At 55.0% G+C, this 21,305-nt stretch overlaps 1 protein-coding gene across 1 annotated transcript; it reads left to right on the top strand.

The window, feature by feature from the left end:
* Window positions 1–346: 346 nt before the first annotated feature.
* Asic4 (acid sensing ion channel subunit family member 4) lies at window positions 347–21,147 on the top strand. The gene is made up of 10 exons (XM_005070463.4): window positions 347–1,384; window positions 16,339–16,483; window positions 16,589–16,716; window positions 16,908–17,070; window positions 17,475–17,531; window positions 19,330–19,483; window positions 19,986–20,077; window positions 20,155–20,234; window positions 20,439–20,543; window positions 20,695–21,147. Exons 1-10 carry the CDS (start codon window positions 803–805, stop codon window positions 20,806–20,808), a joined length of 1,620 nt encoding a protein of 539 aa, XP_005070520.4. The 5' UTR covers window positions 347–802; the 3' UTR covers window positions 20,809–21,147.
* Window positions 21,148–21,305: the final 158 nt, after the last annotated feature.

Below are 21,305 nucleotides of genomic sequence, written 5' to 3'. Positions count from 1 at the left end.
TGGCTCTCTCAAGGAGTTGCTGGAAGCTGCTGTGTGTGGGGCAGTGAGATCAGCAGAGGGCTGGAGTCAGGAGTCAGGGAAGCCGGGAGCTGGGGGGACAGAACTGATTGACCCTTCTTGGGGCGTGGTCCAGGGAAAGTGGCAAGGAGTGGGCTGAACACTCTCAAGATCGCATTATTCCCTGGATGGCCTGAGACTGGGTTCTCCGGGGTCCCCACAATTGACTAAGGTGCAGCAAGAGTTTCAGAAGCACCCCTAATGCTGGGCTCTCCATCCTGGGCTGGGGTAGGGTGTGGAGCCGGGGTTGGGGGGGAGGTTCTTCCCTTCCTGGCCTGGCTCCTGCCTCCCGTGCCAGTGCCCGACGGTGAAACGCTGTTGACATGTCCTGAATTATTAAGCACGGGGTGGGCTCCAGAGCACATGCTGAGCGGAGCGGCTGGGGCTGCGCGGCGTGGCGGAGCAGCGCTTGCTCCCTCGCTCACTCGCTTGCTCGCAGGGACACACGCAGGGGCTGACAGCTGTGCTGGTGCTGATAAGGGAAGCCACAAGGAGACGATCGAGGAGAGAGACAAGCGGCAGCAGAGGCAGCAGCGGCAGAGGCAGCACCGGGGCTGCGGAGCTGCTGGGAGTGGGAGTGACGCCCCCACCTCGGGCCCCCACCCTGTCCCCATCCTCCTCCTGATTGCCCCGAGTTTAGAAGAGCAGCCGCTGCCACCACCACCACTCCGGAGGGCACCGGGGCTGCTGTCCAGGGAGGGACAGTAGCAGTGAGGCTCTGGCCAGTCCCAGCAGCCGGGGACAGATGCCGATCGAGATTGTGTGCAAAATCAAATTTGCTGAGGAGGATGCAAAACCCAAGGAGAAGGAGGCAGGGGATGAGCAGAGCCTCCTGGGGGCTGCTCAGGGGCCAGCAGCCCCTCGGGACCTGGCCACCTTTGCCAGCACTAGCACTCTGCATGGGTTGGGCCGGGCCTGTGCCCCAGGCCCCCATGGACTGCGCAGAACCCTGTGGGCACTGGCCCTGCTCACTTCACTGGCTGCCTTCCTGTACCAGGCAGCCAGCCTGGCCAGGGGCTACCTGACCCGGCCTCACCTGGTAGCCGTGGACCCTGCTGGCCCAGCCCCAGTGGCGGGCTTCCCCGCTGTCACCCTCTGCAACATCAACCGCTTCCGGCATTCGGCACTCAGCGATGCTGATATCTTCCACCTGGCCAACCTGACAGGGCTACCCCCCAAAGACCGGGATGGGCACCGTGCAGCTGGCCTTCGCTACCCAGAGCCTGACATGGTAGACATCCTCAACCGCACTGGCCACCAGCTTGCTGACATGCTCAAGAGCTGCAACTTCAGTGGGCACCACTGCTCCGCCAGCAACTTCTCAGTGGTGAGTTCTACTAGCTGGGCCATCTAAACCTGGGGTGGCCGGAGGCTGAAGTGGGGGGTGGGGGTGGTACTTGAGGGCATCCTCCACAGGGCTTCCCTTCCTTCTGCCAGCACAGGCAGGCCTCGTGTCTCCCCCAGCTGGTGTTTCCCTCTGGCTCCTCAGCCCTGGAGCAGTGGGTGCTCAGAAGGGCTTACCCTCGGTGGCACAGCTCCTCTTCCTCTTCCTCTGCTGCTGCAATGCTCAAGGCTGGGGGCCGGGGGCATTCCTGGGGATGGGTTCAGGGCCCTGAAGCTGGTCTTCATCCCAAGGCCAGATAGACTGAGCGCTACTTTGCTCTGTTGTCTTTTTCTTCTGGGGCTACTGGATTCGATTCTTCTTCCCAGCAAATGAAAGTGTCGGGGAGAGGGTTGTTAGAGGGAGAGGTGTCCCTGTCAAAGGAAGGAGTTAGGGCTGCCTTCTGGGGAGCTGCTCCAGCCAGCTGGATGGAGATAGTCTTCGCGCATACTGGGTCCAGTCTCTTCCGTCTCTGTGTCTTTCACACACCCCTTCACAGCCGCCCTCACACATCCCTCTTTCATGCTCCCCTTGGTCTTTCCTGCCTGCCAGTGCCCCCACCCCCTCCAGCCCCTGTTCCTGCTGCTCCCTTGCCTGGTTCTGGCTCTCACACTGGGAATCACTCATTCCCTCCGTGGGCATAACTCACCCTCGGAGCTGGCACATGAACACACACACTCCTACTGCTCAGGGACACAGTTCCCTTGCATATTCCCTGTCACGCACATTCCGTGTCCCTGTCACTACACCCATATGCACACCTGCACACCCACACACCCGGAGAGCTAGTCATTCCATGCCTGTACCCCAGCTCATAGCTGCCAAGGATAGGGTCACGCTTGGGATGCCATCACAACTCCTGACACCCCCCCCAATCTACCCCAACCTCTTCCCTCCGTTCTCCATGCAGGGACAACTGTCTGTCACCACCGCCCCCATGTATGTGAACACAAACACATGTGCCCTCACCAGAAGTGAAGTGCCAGCTCTGCCTGCTCTGCTCGCCCCCTCCCACAGTCAGGTGTGTGAGTGTGGAGGGTGTGTCTTGGGCTCTGTCAGGTCTGTCAGGGTTCCTTTTACCCACACTCACAAGCTATTATTCACAACGTGCTTGAGATGCCTGTCCCCAGCCCCCAGTCCATGCCCATCTTTATGTATGTGTGTGTGTGAGGGGTTTCAACCTTGGGGCTATTGCCTGGTACACAAGCAAATGTGTGGTGTTAACACGGTGCCCACTCACACCCAGCCTCCAGCAGCGATGGGTACTTTCCCTCTCAAGAGCCTAGCTCCTGTGCACAAGCTCGCCCTCACTGCCTCAGTGTTTCCAGGGAACATGCATCAACCAGGTTCCTGGCCCCACCATGTCTGCAGGGTCTAGGGCCTCTTGCTTTGGGTTGTGTGGGTGGGTTCTGTGGGCGGGAGGAATTAACATGAAAAGAGGGGCAGGGGGGAGGAGATTGTGCCAGGAGTGGAATTAGGGAATATCAGCCTGTTGTCTAGCTAAACACCCTGTCTTCTAGGAAAATAAAATACTGCTCTCCCAAACCCGAGCTGGGAGAGTCCCTAAAGAGGAAGTGATATACAGAGTGTGAGTGTGGCCTTTGGGACCCATTGGATGTGGGTGGGGGGCAGGGAGGAACTCAGTCTCAGCAAGTGCTGCTGGGGCAGAAATCAATGGGGTCTTTGTGTCCCTGAGTTTGTGTCTTAGCTTCAGTTGGGGTGGGCAGGAAAGGGGAAGGGTAATGATGACACACATCAATGGAGGAGAGATGGAGGGCACTTAGGACGTGAAGGGAAGGTGACAGAAGGTTTCTGTTAGGGTAAGAGGTGTCCAGAGAATTCAGGGACAGGGATTCCCTCGATCCAAGCTAAGAATCCCTGGGATCCTGGGGATAACAGGAGTCGGGGGGGCGCAAGGATAGCTTTCCCCAGGTCCTTCGGTACCCTGGGGCTGGAGAGGGAGGCCAACGCTTGTAGATCTCTCTCTGCTGTGGGGGTGTTCCTGTAGATCTCTGCTGTGGGGCCATCCCAGGAACACCAGTGCAAGGGGGTGAAGCAAGCACCGGGGACAGGCTTCCCCTTCTGGGGTCCTGCTCATCCATGTCCACCTGGCCTAGACTCATAGCCCCCCACCCCCCACCTGCTACATGTAATTCCCCTGGAATCTGGGATAGTTAGGAACTGGGCTGGGGCCCATGGCGATGGAGAAGATTGGATGCGCTGCCTGGGTGAGACTGGAGGCCTCCGGTGAGGAGCGAGGTCCGTAATCAGCTCTGTGGTGAGGATGTGGGTACATGATGGAGACGTGAGGGCCTTTGGTAAGGAGATGAAAATGAGAGCCATTTGCGGTGGCACCTGCCAGGGAGTGGGTGGCGAGATGGTCAGTGACTGTGACAGACAGGCTTCGGGAAGGGACCATTATGTGTTTTCTGTTGCTTTCCCTGTTTCCTCCTTCCCACTCCCCACTCTGCTGTGACCTTTCCTCCGGAATCCAAGTTAATAAATGTCACATTTTCCAGCCTATTTTTACTCTGGGTAATGTGCCCTCCCCCAGTCCCCTAAGCTTCTGCTCTTGCTTCTGGTACCACTGAAATCACTCTCACCCCCACGCTCCCAAATACCCCTTCATTTACTCCTAGTCAGCCACTCGGGATGCTGTTTTGTGTACCTGCGCATGTTGGGTTCCTCGCTAGGACCTAGAGGGGGACAGCAAAGGTTAGCCCTAATCCTCGGCCCCTGTCCTCAAGATGCCTTCAGTCTCATGGAAGAACAGGGACAGGGATGCTCAAAAGCTTAAACAAGCATGCAAGAGTTAATCAGCCATGCAAGCAATGTCATAAGGTGCCAGGATTAATTGCCAGATGAGGTGCATGGACAGCAAGAGCCCATGTTCAGAGAGAGAGGCCACTCTGGGCTAAAAGAGGGCTGGGGGTGAGGCAGCCTGACGGTTTGGAGAGGAGCGAAGACATGCAAGGTTTCTGAGAGTGCAGTGTAATGGGCTTTTCCACACCCGTCTTCCACGCTGGCCCCTGGCTCTTCCTTCCCGTTCTCCTCCACTGGCCTCACACCAGCCCATTCCCATGTCTACCTTATTCTTTCGACGCCACCCCGTCCCCCCCGACACTGTAGGCTCTCCCTTCTTGACTCCACTGTCCCCCAACTGTGTGCCAAACCTCAGTCCCATCACGGCTCACTCGCAGTCTGTGGGCTTGGTAGGAGGCAATGGCTCTCTCCCCAGAATTCCTTGCTCATCTGTACAATGCAAAGGTGGCTCTAAAAGCCACCATCTCCTCTCAGCAGGGGGACTGTACACCGTGAGAGAGTTCCGGAGCTGTCTGATGGTGTGGACTTGAACCTTAGTTCTATTCAATCTCGTGGCCTTGAGGATACCAAAATGTTTCCATCTGTGTATTCGTCGCATAGGCCATAGGGAGGTCGCCAGGGCAAAGAGCTGCCAAGGAGTTTAGCACACTGCCTGGCATGCCCATGGTGTGCCCTCTGCGAGTGCCAGTTGTCACAGACACCACCACCTCGGCGCCTGAGCATCTCTTAGCCTCACAGTTCTCTGCATCACCGGTGGTTTCTGATCCCTGCTCCAGAACGACACTGCTCTCTCTCCCCTAGCCTTGCCCCCTGTAGCTGCTCTCCATCCCCTAGTCCCCCCCATAGCCCTCGACCCTCACTGTCCTCTCCGTAGTTACAGCCCTCCCAAGCAAGCACGCACATGTACATATGTGCATATACTCAGTGCTAGACCATAAACCTTCTGTGGCAATGGAAACATCTTTCTGTATTGTCCAACATGGTAGTCGCTAGCCACGAGCGGCTGTTAAGCATTTGAAGTGTGATTTGGCACGTGCAACTGGTGCGTGTTGGACAACATACTGGTGAATAAGGTTCAGATTCCCTGGCTGAGGCAGCTAGACTTACTGATGGGACTAAGGGATGTGCTAATGATGATGTTGTGTGCTGTGATTAGAAGTCAAGCCTAGGTCCAGGTTAAGCTGAGGGCGGGGCCAGTGTCTTGAGGTTGGGAGCTTTGGGGTGTCTGAAAGCATCATGTGAATGCAGATACTTCTTTCCCCAGAGGCGGACCTGACCTTGGTCTCTTCCTTTCCATGCCCCTGCCTGAAAACTGAGGCAGGAAGGAGGAGGGGATCCCTTAGCCGGTGGGGGCAGGTCCCAGATGCTGGTTGTAGGACTCCCCAGAATCAAAGGTGCAGACAGCTCCTAGAAGGGTAGGAGGCCAAAGTCCCGTGGGTACCTCCCTGTCTCCATCTCCTCTCGGCTCTCAGGCCTCCCTCCCCCTCCCAATCCTCCTTCCCCACACGCTGGTGACTATTAATCACTCGCCCTGTTCTCTTCCTCTCTACTAATCAGGCACAATTAGACAAGGCCTCTTCCAGCTGGGCAGTCCCCCCTGCCCTCCCCTCCCCTCACAGCCCTCCCCATTCGCTACCCAGGACGGCTCCGAGGCGAGGAGCACTTCTTACAAGCCTCTACTACTCTGGCTGCCTGACTCTCAACTTGGGGTTCTTCAGCAATCTCCTCTTTCCATTCATTCTCTCCTTTGTCCCTGCTCTTGCCTAATGTGTCAGGCCAAATATCTGCAGGCTCTACCTCTGACCCCTTGCCATTGTCTATAGAAGGGGCTATCCCATGCTCACCTCCCAACTCCAGACTTTCCCTAAAACCCCTTGACTCTAGAAAGCGGGGTACTCCTTCTGATGTTGATCCAGGCCTTTAACATACCGGATAAACTTGGTCAACTCTGCCTGAATGCCCCATCCGGTCCTCTGTCCCTACAGTTCCATTATGTCCTGAGGTGTGAACATTTGGTTAAGGGCTGCTCCTGCCTTTGGGGAGCCGGGCATGTGGAGTCAGTGAGAGCAATACTATGAAGGGTGTCAGAAATCTTCTGTGGGGTCAAAAGAAACTCCAAACCTAGTTTCTTTCAATAAAAAAAGTTCACTGATTTTAACAACCCTGTAGGCTGCCTACAGCTCAGATTGCAGAACCCAGGTGGGTACTGCACACCTCTTACTCGGCACTGACTGCTGCTCCTCAAGTCCTCCTGGAGGGGGCGCTCAGTCTGGATGCATTGGCCGCGACGTGGATGGACACCCTTAGAGAATTATGTCTGCAGGGAAAGGCAGGGAAAAGCGTCCCAGAGGGCTGGTCTTCAAGGGCAATGGGGAGGGTCATGAGAGGCATGCCCCACCCGGCCCCACTCCAGAAGCCCTGTGGCCTCTTCATTAATCAGGAATCAGCCCCGAGCTGGGCTCATTATCAACTCAGCTTCTCCTCACACTGCTGGAAGATGCTGATTAGCATCTGAAGAAATGGCCCCCACACACACCCCTCCTAGCCTCTTTATGGACCCCATCCCTGTCCTTGGGCTTCCAGGAGGAACCTGCCCCCTCTTGTGGTGGAGAGCAGGGCTGCCTGACCTAGGTCTGGCCTGAGGGGGAGAAAGGGTCAGAACCCTGGAGGCAAGAGGGTCCTAGAGATCCCAGAGAAAGTCCAGCCTCTAGGCTACTAGACCCACCCCTGGACAGGGAGTGGAGTGAGTGAGGACAGAGCCAAGGACGGCCCAGGAGAGATGGGCAGCCTCCCTGGAGGAGGAGGGACAGCAGCCTCAGGTTGGGGAGACACCAGTTTTTTTCTGCCCTTTCTGGTTTTCCTGCATTCACCTTCCTTCAGCACCTGGATCAAGGAGGTGGGGACAGCCAGCTTGATGGGCAGGGGGAAGCCGCTCTCCTCTACCAGAATTGTGCGTTTTGTTGTCATTGTTTTTGCATTTGGTGGCCTGTGACAGAGGCTTAGGGTCTATAGAGTATCCTGCCCTCATCCTGTGGGGGTAGACAGGAAGACAGAGAGTCTGAGGCCGAGAACAGCAAAGGTCCAATGCTGTGTGTCTTCTAGAAAAAGCCAAGGATGCCTGCATTTCTTCCCATGACTCCCAAGCAGGGGGTAGCAGGGCTGAATATCCAGTCCACCCCTAGATGTTCACGGTGCCCTTGGGACACCGCTTTGGGTTGGAGGGGGAGCAGTTCCAGGGAGATAGGCATAGGCTGCGGCAGGCGAGGCAGCAGCGAGAGTTCAGAGAGGAGCCACGGGATGATTAAGGGGAAATGGAGGATTGATTTAGGAGGAAAGATTAAAGGAGCTAAATCCGTGGCGCTTGGCTCAGCGGTGACTAAGCGTGGACAGGATAATAGCTTACAAATGTGTGAAAGGTGTAAATACCAAGCGGGGGTGGGGGAGGCAGCTTGGTTGGCCAGGGGTGTGGGGACAGGGGACTGGGCAGACTCCGGGGGAGGTTGGAGAGTCCTGGGGGACTGTACGGTGGAACACGCCTTTCCCTAGCTGGGATGCAAGTGGAGGTTGAGTGTTTGAGAGTCTCTGGTTTCAAGAGGAGGTTCATTTCTAGTGCCCAGCTCCCTGGGCCTTGGTGTGAGGGACCTCCATATTTCACTCCACCCGGGCTAGAGACTGAGGTCGCGAGTTCAAATCTTACTCAAGCCCTTCAGCGCCGCCCTAGCACCAGGCCTATTCATAGTTCTCAGGCTCACTGGCCACGCCCAGTCCTGGTCCCCAGCTCGGTCTACTGTCTGCGCTGTCCCAGCTCCCGCCCCTCTGATCGCCTCCTGGGCCGCAGCGGGCGGCGGGCGGCGGGCGACGGACGACGGTGTCTCCCTCCGCGGTGGAAGCCTCTGGCGGTGCTGTGTGCACGGAGGTCACTTTGCCGAGGAGCCGGGAGCCGAGGGAATGCAAATGAGGCAAACCCTAGGAGGAGAGCCGAGGAACCCGAAGGAGACGGAGGGAGGGCGCTGCTCGGTGATGGATGCCTGCCCTGCAGGAGAGGCAGCCAGCGGGGAGCGTCGGCCGTGGGGGCGGCCTCGAGGTGCAGCGCGGGCCGCTAGGTCTGCCCTGCCAGAAGTGCGTCTAGGACAGGGATTCCTGATGGGCGCCCACCCACTCGTCCATCGGACACACATACACACACACACACACACACACACACACACACTGCTGCTGCTGCTGCTGCTGCTGCTGCTGCTGCTGCTACCACTACTACTACCCCAGGTCTCCCCTAGTCTTGTTGGAATTGAAAACTCCCGCCCACCAACTGTGAGTGAGAAACTCTTTGTGAGTGTGAAACAGCTTTGTTTGCATAGAGCAGTGGGAATGCCAGGGAAGGACTTAGTTACCAATTAAAAACACTATCGCCTGCAAAACTGTCTTTCTGGGGTTTACTGCTTAGGCAATGGCTGAGCAGGAACAGGTGTGACTGTTTACCTGGGTCCTGGAATCCCGCCTTAGCTCACTTGGGAAGCAGCCCTGAGCCCCCCATTTCATACTTCCACTTCCCGTGCCCCCCACTGTGCTCTGGTGGCTGGGCCCTTGCCAGTTCCTCCTTCCCAGCCACCATCGTTCTCACACTTTGGAACAGACACTACCACCATTCCCAGACCCACCTTGGAGGAAGGCTCCCTCAAGAGCATCCGTGGCACTGGGAACTTTCTCACACTTTGGAACAGACACTACCACCAATCCCAGACCCACCTTGGAGGAAGGCTCCCTGAAGAGCATCCGTGGCACTGAGCACTGCTGACCACGTAGTAAGGGCGCATCCCACCCAGGGCCCACTCCTACTGTTAGACCTACCGGAAGTGTCTGAAGCAGTGTGTCTTCCCTAAGTCTGTCTGATGTCCTTCCCGGGCAGGTGGCGGGCCAGCCCACTTATTCAAAGATGTTTCCCCTAACCATGCAACTGGAACCAAACTCCTGTTGCATCAGCAGTGGCCTTGGCTGGGATCTCCGTCAGAGCATGGCCCACAGCCAGTAGCGTCTATTGTGTGACTGTTAGGTTTGTGCGTCCTGTTCCTCCTGTTGACCTGGCACTTTGAATATGCCTGGCACATGGTGTAGGTGCTCAGCGGACACTTTTTTCAATGAATGCATGCTTCCACATCAGACAGCAAACTCCTTGAGACAGACTATTTTGTTCTGCAATGTATCCCCAGTACCAGACAGTGACTGACACATAGTAAAGGCCCAAGGAATACTGTTTGACACATGGCTGTTTCAATACCCAACATTCTCTGCCCTGCTATATCACTTGAGCCTGGCAAAGTTTCTTACCCTCTCTGTGCCTCTACCATCTTGTCTGTGAAATGGGGACAATGAGAATAACTTCTATGATATTTTTCCCGAACATTTAAGAGTTCATTTGTGTGAAACACTCAAATCTGTGCTCCATTCAGAGTACTTAGCTGTTGCTAATTGTGTTATGATGTGTTTTCTCATGCCAGCTTTGAAGGGTACCTGATTTTATTCCCATCTCACAGATGAAAAATGGAGGATCAGGGAGGTTAAATGACTGAATCTGAATCCCACAGACTTCAGTAAGAACAAGTCCCGGCAGTAAGCCAGGTTGAGCTTTCGATCTGCTGGAAGATCTGAGAGAGCCCCGTGCCGAGAGCAGACATCTTCACCAACAGGCAGGATGCCCTGTGAAGATGGGCCCAGTGGGAATCCAAAACCAAAGCAGCTGTGCTGTGTGACTGGAAGCTCCCTTCCTGAGTGGGCCCTCCTCTCTGAGTGCCTGCCATACACCACTAGGAATTTATCTCTAATCTGCAGTCCTAACCTGGGGAGGAAGATTTGCTGGTTGCCTTTTATGGAAGTGCAAACCAAGGCGTTAAGAGACTGTCAGGCACCCAGCTCTTGATCTGCTGCCACAAGTTGTTTGTTAAGGTTGGTGGGACTTGAACTCTGTTTTTCAGGCTCCAAACTCTCTCCCTTCCTTCCTGTTCTGAGACTTCTGTATCTATTCCCAGCATCACAGACCAATGCTGGGGTATCATGTATATGATTTTGCTTTACAAATATCTGTTTATTTAAGAGGGGGGTCTCACTGTGTTGCCCTAAATTCCTGGGCTGAACCAATCCTTCTGCCTCAGAGTCCTAAGTAGTGGAGACTACAGGTGCTTGCCTTTGGGCTTGCTATTTTTTCTCTTTTCAGACTTACAACTACCCCATGAAACAAGGCAGGCAGAAATTTTCTGGAAGGTTCCATTTGACAGAAGGGAAAACTGAGGTTCAGAAAAGTCAAAAAAATCACTAACCCAGGTTACTGGCTGTCAGAGGCAGACTGCAGCTAGACTCAGTGTCTACTGACTCCCAGGAAGGTGACAACATTAGCAAAGAATGCTGGCACTTGCTGGGGAGGTCAACTGGGTTATAGTGTTGAATCTTATTCCTTGTGTGCTCTGGGACATGGGGTTAGCATCTCTAGGCTTCTGCTTTAGTCTTTGTTCAATGGGGGGTTGGTCCGAGTGATCCCAAGCTTTTGACCAGCTCAGACATCCACGCATTTTGAGTTGGCACTATCTTTCTTCCTCTGCCCACGGAGAGGATAGAGAAAGCTGAAGCCCTGAACCTGGATCCCGGGTCACCCCTGAGTAAAGCCCTGGTTTAGGAGCTCTCCCACCCAGAGTGCTAGCCATGGCTGGATGAAGATGTGTTCAACCCCTTCTACTGGTCTGCAGTGGACTCCAGGGGACTGCAGGGTAAAGGGAAGTTCATTCTAGGGCACCTAAGAAGGAGGCATAGGGGTGAACCTCACAGAGGAGGGCAGAGGGATAAAGGATACAGAGAAGTAGCTAGGAGGGAGGTGCTGGGGTCTTGGCAGAAGCTGGGTGCCCAGAAGGCGGTGGAGATAAAAACCCAGGCTGCAGATTAGCTATGGGATTAGCTGCCTGGTCCTTGCTGCTTCTGGCTGCTTCTTATCTCCTGGAGGCCCAGGGCCTTCTCCCACATAGCTGAGCCCTGGCCCTACTAATTGGCTATTAACCCTGTGGGCTCTGTGGCTACAGGGAGGAAGAGGAGCTAGGGAGGGCTGAGAGGGGGGGGGGGGAAGCCAGCAACCAGGCAGAGAGCTATCTTGGGAAATGGGAGCTGTGGATGGATGGAGCTCAGAGGGCTGAGAGAGAAGCCATCGCTCAGGGGAGCAAGCTCTGGACAGATCTCTTCCAGCTCCTGATCATTGTCTCAGGCAGATGGGGCGGGTTGGAGCGGGCTGGGGGGAGGGGGGAGAATAGGGAGGACATCTGAATAACCTCAGGTCCGTAGTAAAGTCTAGGAGGAAGACAAGACATAGAGAGTGAATACTCACACGCAATGATGAACAGAGAATAAAGCAAATAGGATAGCGGTAGAGTGGGCAAAGGACAAAGAGGAAAGACGGCATCTGAGCTGTGGGAAAGAAAAGGATGCTGGGATGATAGATAGATTGGCCAATGGTAAGGAGCGGAGAAACTGAGTCCTGAGGGACAACTGCCTGGGTGCCCTGAAAAGGGGGACTCGGGAGCTAAGAAGAGAAAGGACAGAGCAGGAAACAGGCAGTGACCTGGGCCAGCACTGCTGGGAGAGAGAGAGAGACCAGCAGAAGGCTGGCTGGAGGAAGCTGGTGGAGGGATCCCAGGTGTTCTGCTTTCAGCCCATCCACTTGCAGCTCAGGGAAGTTCCAAGGGGTTGCACACTCCTGCTGGGACTGGTAGCATGGGGTTGGAAGCCGAGACAGAGAGCAGGTGTCGGGGGTTTGACAGGATCGAGGCCCCATGGGCAGCGCTTAGAAACTGAGGTTATCTGGAGATGGCCCCTTCCACCATCAGGACACTTCTTGGCCCAGCGCCAACCCTCTCCGTGATTGGGTCCCAAGGCTCTCAACTCTTGTATACACAATCTCCTTTTAGGCCAGTCCATGGGGAGGGAGCAGTGGACAGCCGGTGGGGCCTTGTGGCTGAACAGCCGTGCCGTCTCCATGGAAGAAGCTGTGGGCTGTGCTGCCACCAGAATTCTACCACTTAGGAGCCAGTGACTGGCTCCACCACCAATGCCTGGGCCAGGGACCGTCTCCGGGGCAACGACGTGCTCTTCCCAGCAGTGGGGCCTGACCCAGGGAGTGCAGGTGGCCCAGTCCTGACAGTCTGGCCTGTCCATTCTCTGTAGAGTGTCCTTTGAACCTGGACTACTTTCCCACACCCTCTGTGTCACTCACTGCTCCCCCAGTACAATTTGCTAGGTAATCAACTCCTCCTAAGTTAGGGGTGAGCTCCATGGTGCAGGGGCTGGACTCACTGTCCAGTAGCGTGTGTCTCTGTACGTATGTTGAAAAATAAACCTACAGTACTGTTCCACCAAATGAGCATTTTTATCCACTGAGCCCCCACCAGGTGTTTTATAAGTACTGATTGGATTGCACATGGGGTCCCGTGGGGTTCAAATCACTGCCTTTTGCTGGCTGTGCACATTTAGCCAAATCACTTTCCCTCTCTGAGCTTCAGTTACTTCATCCTTCAGAGGGGGCAACAGTAATTAGCCCATGTGGCTTGTATAGAGGCTCCAAGCAGAAAATATACTAAAACTGCTTCTCAAAAGACTTGAGGTACCAGCAGTGGTGGCGCACACCTTTAATCCCAGCATTCGGGAGGCAGAGACAGGCGGGTCTCTGTGAGACATGTATTCATGTATGAAACTCTAAAAAGTAATAAAGAAATTTTTAACCTGGGACAAAATAAGGATGTTTGGTCATGTTTGCCTTTCTCCTGGTCTTTGCCCCTCCTTCTGCTAATCTCACTGGTCTTTGGGAATGCCAGCAGGGAAGGAAGAGGACTCCATGCTTCAGGGAGTTGGAGACCTGTGAGTGAGGCTAAGCTTCAGAGAGACTGTGGCATTGCTTGGCAGACATGAGTGAACAACACAGACTCTGGGTTCCCTCACATAGCCTGGGCCTCATTTAGCCTCTCAGCTCAAGCATGCACTCAAAACTGGCTGAGTTGGCAGGAACTGATTCCAGCAACTTGGCCTGGAACAGGAAGATGCTGGGCACTTCTGTATTCCTGTATCTGCCTTTCCCATATCACTAGGGGCACAGGAGTCTTACCCTCAGCCCACTCGAGGCTCCCCTCTCTCCACAGACATGTCCCGAGAGACCATGACTAGGCCCAAGCTGTCTTGCTTGACTCTTGCATTTCCTCTAGTTATTTCCAGTTTCAGCACCAGAAATGGAGCGTAGGACTCCCCCACACTAGGCGTTCACCCTACCACGGAGCTGTACGCCTGGCCCTCTTTACATTTATTCTGAGACAGGGTCTCACTAAGTTTCCGGAACTAGCCTTGAACTCAGTGTGTAGCCTAGGCAGGCCGTGAATTTATAGTCCTCCTGCCTCGGTGAAGAACTGCTGGGATTACAGGCCTGTGCCACCACGCCTGGTTCAACTAGACCTTTCTATTTACTGTGTGGTCTGTGGATCAGCAGCTTTGTAGAAATGCAGATTTTCATTCCAGGGAGCCAGTCTACCTCCAGGTACTGAACTGGAAGCAGCACTTTACAAAGCGGATCTGGATACCAACTGGCATTTGAGAAGTGCTGATCTTGGAGACCTCTGTAAACTGATCCAGTTCTCCAAACTTCTGTCTCCTCACCTGCTGAATGAGGAGATAGTAATACAGCCCTAAGGGTAGCCGTGAGGGTTCGATTAGGCTGAGCTGGAACCTAAAATGCCCCGGGTACTTTGAATGCTCTAAGGGGTGTGTCTGCGATGCCCACTCCTGGGCAGCTCCTGTGATGCTCCAGGGGATGGAGGTTACAGATGGAGGCAGGAATGATACAGATGGGGGGAGGGACCGGAACCCAGAAGCTGGAGAGGGACGGGTGAGGAACAGAGAGGCAGAGGACACTGGGGGGAAAGGGCAGGGGAGGGGCTGAGGAATGGAGCTGACGGGAAAGAGGAGCAAGGAAAGGGAGGTGCAGTATGAGCCCCCCCATCTCCGTCATCCTGAGGTAGGAGCTGGGAGGTCTGGGGTGGAGGACACTAACGATGAATTATGGGAGTGGCTGGAGCTTTGTGTCACTAGCTGTGCCGCCTCATTCCAGTCGCTGCACCTCTCTGAGCATCAGATTCCTTCTCTGTAACCACAGCCATGAAACACATCTAAAATCAGAGGCCCTGGGCAGATGACGTGGCGCGGCAGTAGATGTTTTCATGTTTTGTAAATGCCAAGGTGTCTGCTTTGTGTATTTTGTTGTTTCAGAAATCAGTTTGGGTGAAGGAAATGGGGAGGCAGGGTAGGAGATTGCTGAATCTGCAGACAGATAACCAGAGGAGGGAGGACAGAACCCCACCCCTCAGATGTCCCTGGAGGTCCCTTCAGATTGCTTTAAAGCTCCGCTTCCCAGCTCCCAGCCCACCCTCTTCTGTTAGCCTCACCCGCTACAGTCAAGCCTGAGGAGAGCCTTTCCCTCCATGCCACCCCATGCCCTTTCTCAGCTCCGACAGTGTGAACGCGTGCGGTCCCGGGTAAGGGGTGGGGGCAGTGTTGGAGCACACTGACCCCTTGCCCCCAGAGGCGGTGCTGCCTGAGATGGGTTTGACCCAGGGCCGCGTCTCTGTGGGGCGAGCCTGGCAGGGGGAACTAGAATCCGCCTCTTTCAGTAGCTCTCCCATTCCAGCTGCTCAGTGACTCGAGGCAACCACTAAAATCCCGGCAGAGCCTGTGCCTTCATCTTTGGGTCACCAGCGCCATCTGGCGTCATTGTGGAAGAATGCTCATCGAGGAGCCGTGCTCTAGCTTTTGAAAGTTTCTTAGTGTCCCACAGTGGGACAAGTGTATGGGACACCAGGCAGGTTCGCTGCTTCGTACAGCGTGCTCTCTAGTGGGGGGGGGGGCATGGGCAATGGACAGTGAAACCAGTAGATGAATCTCAGGTCTTGATTTATGTACTGGACAACTGAACAGAGTGAGCATGGGGTGTGAGGTGAGTGGGATTCAGGACAGTTAGCTCTGCCACTTCTGGAGAGGGAGTGGCAACAGAAGTCTGAGGTGAGCAGGCGTTTGAGTTCGTCAGTTTCAGGTGTGGAGGGGCAACTTCAAGGCTAGGGAAAGAGTCTGACTTTATTCTCCGGAAAATGGGAAGCTATCATTATTCAGTTTAGTTTAGTTTAAAAAGAAGTTTTACTGGGGCTGTGGGATGGCTCAGTGGATGAAGGGCTTGCTGTGCAAATATGAGCACTCTGAGCATCCGTGTAAAAAATCTGGGCACTGGGCTACGTGCCTGGACCCCAATGCTGCAGAGGTAGGGACAAGTGGATCCTGGAGCTCACTGCCTGGCCAGCCTCGACAAACCGGTGCCGTAAATCTCAGCGAGAGGCTCTGTCTCACTGAGGAAGGTGCCTGGTTTTAATCACTGGCCTCCACCAGAATGTACATGCTGGGTACAAATGCACACACGAACAAAGACTAAAATAAGTTTTATTGCGCACCTCTGAGATTTATAGCGTGATGTGTAAGCTGCAGATAAAATCTGGCAGGCAGGGGGACTTGGTTGGCTTGAGTGCTTTGACTGCTGTGTGGAGAACAGAAGGAAGGGATGGATGAGGGGAGACCAAGTAGGTGGAGATCATGTTGGATTTGCTATGGGAGTGGAGGAGATGCAGACTTTAGGGATCCTAACTTTAAAAAAACTAAGTAGCCATAGGAGGACCCTTTACCCAATGGAGGGGGGGGGCAAGACTTGGGGGAATAGTAAGAGGCTGAGCCTGCATGATAGTACACACCTGTATTCCCAGAGCTTGTGTGGTTAGAGCAAGAGGATTGTGAACTCAAGGTCAGCTACATGGGGAGCTGTTGTTCACACAGAGCATCAACTCTTGGGTATGGGAATTCCTGGGGTGCTGCAAGGCTCTGGGAAGGAGCACATCCAACATGAACTACACAGTGAGAACCTTCCAGAATATATATATATATATATATATATATATATGTATATATGTGGTGTGTGTGTGTGTGTGTGTGTGTTTCTGTTAATGATACATTCTATTTCCATCCAGGTCTACACTCGCTATGGGAAGTGTTACACCTTCAATGCGGATCCTCAGAGTTCACTGCCCAGCCGGGCAGGTGGCATGGGCAGTGGCCTGGAGATCATGCTGGACATCCAGCAGGAGGAATACCTGCCCATATGGAGGGAGACAAGTACGCAGGCGGGAGGGGGATAAGGGTCAACTCAGGGATGGGACCTGGGCTCTGCTCTCTGCCTGGAGTAGGTTCTGAAGAGATCTCCTCATCTCTGCTGTGCAGATGAGACATCATTCGAGGCAGGTATCCGGGTGCAGATCCACAGCCAGGAGGAGCCTCCCTACATCCATCAGCTGGGGTTTGGTGTGTCCCCAGGCTTCCAGACTTTTGTGTCGTGCCAGGAACAGCGGGTGAGCATCCCCAGCTAGGCCTAGCCTGGACACAGGGCAAGTCTGTTCGAAGGGATACTGGCCAGATCTGCCTTGCAGACACCCAGTCTGCCAGCCCCATGGCCCTTGGCCCTTGCTGGGGCTCTAGACACTGGAGGACTGGCCTTGACTGACGCGCTTGGCCTTGACCTTGTCATGCCCCATCTCTGCAGCTAACTTATCTGCCCCAGCCTTGGGGCAACTGCCGGGCGGAAAGCGAGCTCAGGGAGCCTGAGCTTCAGGGCTACTCAGCCTATAGTGTGTCTGCCTGCCGACTGCGCTGTGAAAAGGAGGCCGTGCTGCAGCGCTGCCACTGCCGGATGGTGCACATGCCAGGTGGGCACCTGCAGCCAGTCTTTGGTGCCACTCCTCTGGGCTCCCGAACGTCCAGGGGCAGAGACAGTGTACAATGCACACACACGTCTACACTCATGAGCATGTGCTCAGGTGTACGTCTGGATAGTTATGCATGTCTTCCTATGTTTGGGAATGCGTATGGACACATGCTTGTGTGCATGCTAATAGATATTTGTGTGGATGTGTTTGGGGTCGTGTAAGCAGGAGTGTGGTTACATGCACATGTGTGTATATGCATTCTCATCGTTTTTATGCATGGGTGAGAACATACTGATCTGTATGTGTATGGGCACACATGCATGTATGTGGATATCCACATGGGTGTGTGGCAAGGGAGAAGGGAGGGGGCTGTAGGTCTCAGAAATCCTCTTCTCTCCTTTCAGGCAATGAGACCATCTGCCCTCCAAATATCTACATTGAATGTGCCGACCACACGCTGGGTGTGTGCTGCCCTCCCTCCCTCTTCCTGCCTCTCACCACTCTCCACAGCCCTCTGTGTGCCCTCCTCTGTCTCCTCACCTCTCCTCCCAGCCTGTCCTGGGGGTCTTGCCGAGGCTGGGCTTCCTCTCCCACTTCAGGGGGGCGGGTCTAAGGGCTTCTGCAGGCTCAGACGCTTGGGCAAGTGGTGACAGACCACGGGGAGATGCTGCAGAGAACCCGAGACTGGGAGTGAAGGCTGGGCTTCCCATCTCAGTTCTGCCAATGAACTCTCTCTCCCTCTTCTCCACCCCCTCCTCTCTGAGAAAGAGAAGTGACTCCTTTCAGGATGGGTAAAACAAACTCCATCTTTCCATAGGCCTCACATGATCTGCAATCCATCCATCCATCCGTCCACCCGCCCACCTAACAATTGACTGACTGATTCATCCTCTAGACCTATTCAATGTGTTCTGCATTTGAAAGTGGGGAGCCAAGAGCCCTCCCTGTGCATGGGTACTTACTGAGGACAGATGCTGACAGTGGAACAGTTCTTGAATAGGTGTATCTTAAGGGCGTTAAAAGTCGCAGGGGAGGGACATGTAGCCTCAGTCTAGAAAGGCAGGGGGAATTCTACATGGAAAACCACATTATTAGCAGAGATTTGAAGGGTTCTATGTAGTAGGGAGAGCATGGCCCATGTCCCAAATATCTTGTGACCAGAGAAAGCGTGCTTTGTGCAGAGCACCCACAGGTCAGTGTGGCTGGAGGCAGAGGTCAAGGGAGGGAGCAGAAAGTAGAAGAGGGGGGTTCTGGGAAGCCAACAAGGGCTTGAGGCAAAGTAGAAAGGTGAGTGGGTGAGATGCAGAGTGGACAGCTTGCAACAGGACACCAGCTAGGAGCTCACTGCAGAATCTAGCGGTGATGGGCCTCTGGGGATGCATTAGAGGCGCTGGGGCAGCAGACTGGCGTACGGAGATGTCCTTTATGCCCCCATACCACCTGTACCCGTCAAGTGTGTGAGGGAAGAGCATTAGATGTCAGCTGGATAAGGGAGTCACAGGGATGGTGGGAGTCCACACTCAGTGATACCAGGGAGCCGTCAGGCCTGAAGGTATGACGGAAAGAAACAGCATGGAGGCAGGGGGAGGGCACAGACTCAGAGATACAGAGCGAGACAGAGACAAAGAGAACACCTAGGGCGGTCTGAGAGGAGAGCTGACGAGAGGCTGGCACAAGAGGAAGAGCGCAGCCTCTGCCGCTGAGGCCAGGAAGAGGAAGAACAGGAAAGAAGATGCAGGTGCCTGTCCTCTCACCCCCGACCTGCCTGGTCACAGGCTGGAGCACAAAGCTGTCGAGGTGATGCGTTTGACAGGCATCAGCAGCCTTCTGGGGCGTAAGGAGGAGAAGGAGAACGAAAATGGGGCCTGAAGGGGCAAGCAGGGACACCCTAGCCTGTCAAGTGTGTGGATTCTGTCTGTCTGTCTGTCTGTCCATCCATCCGTCCTCCCTCCCTTCCATCCCAGCATCCTTCCACTAACTCCTTGTGTGTCTGAGATCTCACTGACTAATTCTGGCAGATAAGCTCTCACACCCTTGCCCCAGGGAGCTGGGGACGGAGGGAGAGATTTGTGGAGGTGCTGCCATCATGGGTAGTTTAAAGTTGGTTCTGAGGGGGACCCCAGTCAGCATGCTGTAGGAGGTGGCAGGTCTGCCCTTTGAACGGACTTGCCAGCTTGGGATAGACTCTGTGCCTGTCCCCATAGCTACTGGGCCCGTGGGCCACCCTCCCCACTGCAGCCGGTTGCCTTTTTGTTGCAGACTCCCTGGGTGGAGGGGCTGAGGGCCCATGCTTCTGCCCCACACCGTGCAACCTGACTCGCTACGGCAAAGAGATCTCCATGGTCAAGATCCCCAACAGGGGCTCAGCCAGGTACCTGGCAAGGAAGTACAACCGCAATGAGACCTACATACGGTAAGACATGCCCAAGGGCAGGCTTTGAGCCGAGGGCTCTTCAGCAGGCCTGGGACACAGCAGAGACTGGGAATGAGCTGTCTCTGTGTGTGTGGTGGGTCTCCTGCCAGGAATGCCATTCACGATCTTCCCAACTGCCATTTTCAAGTGACATCCTGGTCCACTTCCAGGAAAGCCCATCCCAGGCCAAGTCTGAGCAGCCACGGCTCCTTGTATCCACCCCTGCCACTGTACAGATCCCATTGTTTTAGACCCATAATGCCTTTCTCCTCTATATATAGGGAGATCAAGGCCAGCCTTGGCTCTATGAAACCCTTTCTCAGAAAAGCAAAGCAAAACAACCACAACAAAACCACCAAGCTCACACAGCTGGACCGAGCTCTCTTTGGTCCCCAGCACATAGAGGTCTTACATCAGGATCAGATAGACAGAGGATGCCCTTGCCAGTTGCCTCCTCAAGAAGGCCAGCAGCCTCATACAAGTGTCATTTCATGTCTCCCAGGGAGAACTTCCTGGTCCTGGATGTCTTTTTTGAGGCCCTAACTTCTGAAGCCATGGAACAGCGAGCAGCCTATGGCCTGTCAGCCCTGCTGGGTAAGCCCTGATCCTTGCCTCAACTCGTGTGGATCGGCCCAGCCTGTTCTCACTGACCCCTACCTCTTGCTCCTCAGGGGACCTTGGGGGACAGATGGGCCTGTTCATTGGGGCTAGCATCCTCACCTTGCTGGAGATCCTTGACTACATCTATGAGGTAAGGGCATGAGGAAAGGCAGAGGGAGTGAATGTGGCTCCTGGCTGGTCTGGTCTGGCTGGGCAGTGGGCTCAGGGTTCCAGAGGTGCCTGAGGGTCTGGCTCTGAAGACGCTGGGTTGGCTCACGGGGACACCTATGAGAGGGGCTGCTAGGCACCAAGTCCTGTAACTGAGACTCTTCTATACCCCACCTTGACCTGCAAGGTCTCCTGGGATCGACTCAAGAGGGTGTGGCGACGGCCAAAGACCCCCCTTCGTACATCCACTGGGGGCATCTCCACTTTGGGGCTGCAGGAGCTGAAGGAACAGGTGAGTGATCTGCTCTCCTCCCAACCTGAAGAGCACCCTTTCTCCAGGGCCACTTCCTGTACGTTCCCAAGACACCCCAGAGAAGGAAAAGCCATTGTTGAGACTTGAGTACACAACCTGACCGCTGTCCCATCCCCTTTTCACTTTACAGAGTCCTCGTCCAAGCCGGGGGCGTGCTGAGGGTGGAGGGGCTAGCAGCCTGCTTCCCAACCATCACCACCCTCACGGCCCACCAGGAAGCCTCTTTGAAGACTTTGCTTGCTAGGATGGTGCTGTGTGGGGGAAGTATTCATGAGTCTGGGATTCCACCCCACACATCTCCTGCTCCTGGGACAGAAGGCGCGGGGCAGCCCAGGGCTAAGGGAAGGGGTGGTGCTCACTGAGAGACCAGGACTGGGGTCCTGCTCTCCCCGACCCAGGCTCGGCTGCCTTGAACAAGGGTCCTTCTTGTCTACACTCCCTGCTCCCAGGCGGGTGTCCAGGAAGGGCTGAAGACCAGACTAGAGGCCCCTGAGGAGGGGAGGGAGGAAGAGAAAGATGGGGGAGATGGAACCCTGGCAGGGCCCTTCTGTACATTTGTATATATTTAGGGACTGGGTGGGGGTGGGACACAGACAGAAGGGTGGGGCTGCAGGGGTGGGTGACACAGGATAGTCAGGGTCCCAGCCCTAGTGGCAGAAGGCAACTCTTTGGGACCCAGGCATGTTGGGCTGGTTTTACTTCCCTCTCTCCAGGCCCAGTTCCCCTCTTGGCAGGGGGAGT

This window comes from Mesocricetus auratus, unplaced genomic scaffold (genome assembly GCF_017639785.1).
Source record: "Mesocricetus auratus isolate SY011 unplaced genomic scaffold, BCM_Maur_2.0 Super-Scaffold_100010, whole genome shotgun sequence".
NCBI lineage: Eukaryota > Metazoa > Chordata > Mammalia > Rodentia > Cricetidae > Mesocricetus > Mesocricetus auratus.
The sequence above is the reverse complement of the archived record's forward strand: the minus strand, read 5'-3'. Positions and strand labels throughout refer to the sequence as shown.